Raw genomic sequence first — 1,437 nt, 5'->3', positions numbered from 1 at the left:
CGACAAAACATGGAGTGGTTTCGTCTTCATATTATAAGTTCTACGACGACGACGCAGAAGTTTTCCAGCTATCAGATAGATGCAAAGCTCTGGTTTCCTATTTCAAAATAAAAGCGAACTGCAAAATAATTTGGAGAATACGCTAAAACAAGAAAATGTAACTCATTAGAATTCTCAGCTACGACTTTTAGAGAGGATACTCAACTCTTTGATGAGGTTACAAGTATCTTAGCTGCACGTGGCAAGTTGGTATACACTAACTGCATCGATAAACCACTTTTGGAGGAACTCATCGCATTCCTTCACCGTTTCCGAGAGAACACTGTAACTGGAGTACTAAAACGAATCTAAGCTGCATCTAGTAGTACACGAACTCCACAATATTATCTGCCATCTTTCCCCACAAACGAGGGGGACATGGTAGATAAATTGACTCGTAAAGTGCTGGATGGGCCGTTTGCAATTGACAGCCCCCAGAATATCGATACGATTCCTCCAGATAGCAGCAACTTGGTGAAAATTAAAAGTTGATGCAGCTCATTCGATGCCCATATGGAAGTTGGATTTGCACCATTAGATGGCAGCTCTACTTGATTCACGCCAGAAGTGTAGACTAAAACAATTGGTGTTTCGTTGACAGATATCAACAAGGCAAAAGACCAATTGGTAGCGATGATGAACGCGCAGTCTGTAACCAGAGCAGCAGCTGCCCGTTCTGTTCGCCGTGTAAACAAGAAGCGGATGACGCCGAGGTCTTCAATCATTGTTGCAATAGCTTATTTGTATTCGTCATATGAGAGTGGTGACGAAATTGTGGTAAGCGAGAACCTTGATGAACAGGCTGAATTGACAAGTACATGAGCTAGTGGAAGACGTGGACGAAGATGACGACCGTGTCGAAGAACAGGTAGATGCTTTCGAAACCTGCAGCACGTCCTTCTGTGCATCAAAATTGCGGGCAATCTTGGGTTCAAAGTTGAGGATGGCGTCGAACCCGCAGTAGCCGACAACACCGCCGGTAAATGGTACATTGAGCCCCAGTATCGTCTCCATACGGAAGTTCTTCATCTCTTGCTCGAGGTTGATGAGTGGGTCGCTTTCGAAGGCCTGTCCTTTGTATGTGGGCTAGCACCGATGAGCGAGTAGCGTGCGATTTTCTCACCAGGAGCCACATTTACGACCAGGAACAAGTGCATCTAGCTCTTGCGCAGCTTCAGCAGCGCGGTCACGGGCGTGTCGAGGTCGGCGAGAGCATCCAGGTACACAGACCCGAGTTTCTTGTCTGGGTTCGCCTGTTGTAGCTGCGCGGCGCGCTTCATTTGCGGCTGGAAGGACATTATGGCAGCGCGGCTTGTCGTGTTGCGATCTACATGAACCCGAACTTTCGAGACGGCCACTACACAGAGGACGCTCCTCCGCACAGTTGACTTGCGCTGG

The 1,437-nt window shown here is 47.6% G+C and overlaps 1 protein-coding gene across 1 annotated transcript; it reads right to left on the bottom strand.

Moving 5' to 3' along the window:
- Positions 1 to 773: 773 nt before the first annotated feature.
- On the bottom strand, positions 774 to 1,337 carry PPTG_11656 (hypothetical protein; the record flags this gene model as incomplete). Its single annotated transcript, XM_008907783.1, has 2 exons — positions 774 to 1,125; positions 1,230 to 1,337. 2 exons carry the CDS (start codon positions 1,335 to 1,337, stop codon positions 790 to 792), a joined length of 444 nt encoding a protein of 147 aa, XP_008906031.1. The 3' UTR covers positions 774 to 789.
- Positions 1,338 to 1,437: the final 100 nt, after the last annotated feature.

This window comes from Phytophthora parasitica (assembly GCF_000247585.1).
Source record: "Phytophthora parasitica INRA-310 unplaced genomic scaffold supercont2.27, whole genome shotgun sequence".
NCBI lineage: Eukaryota > Oomycota > Peronosporomycetes > Peronosporales > Peronosporaceae > Phytophthora > Phytophthora nicotianae.
Note: the sequence above shows the minus strand (reverse complement) of the source record. Positions and strands in the feature narration are given on the sequence as shown.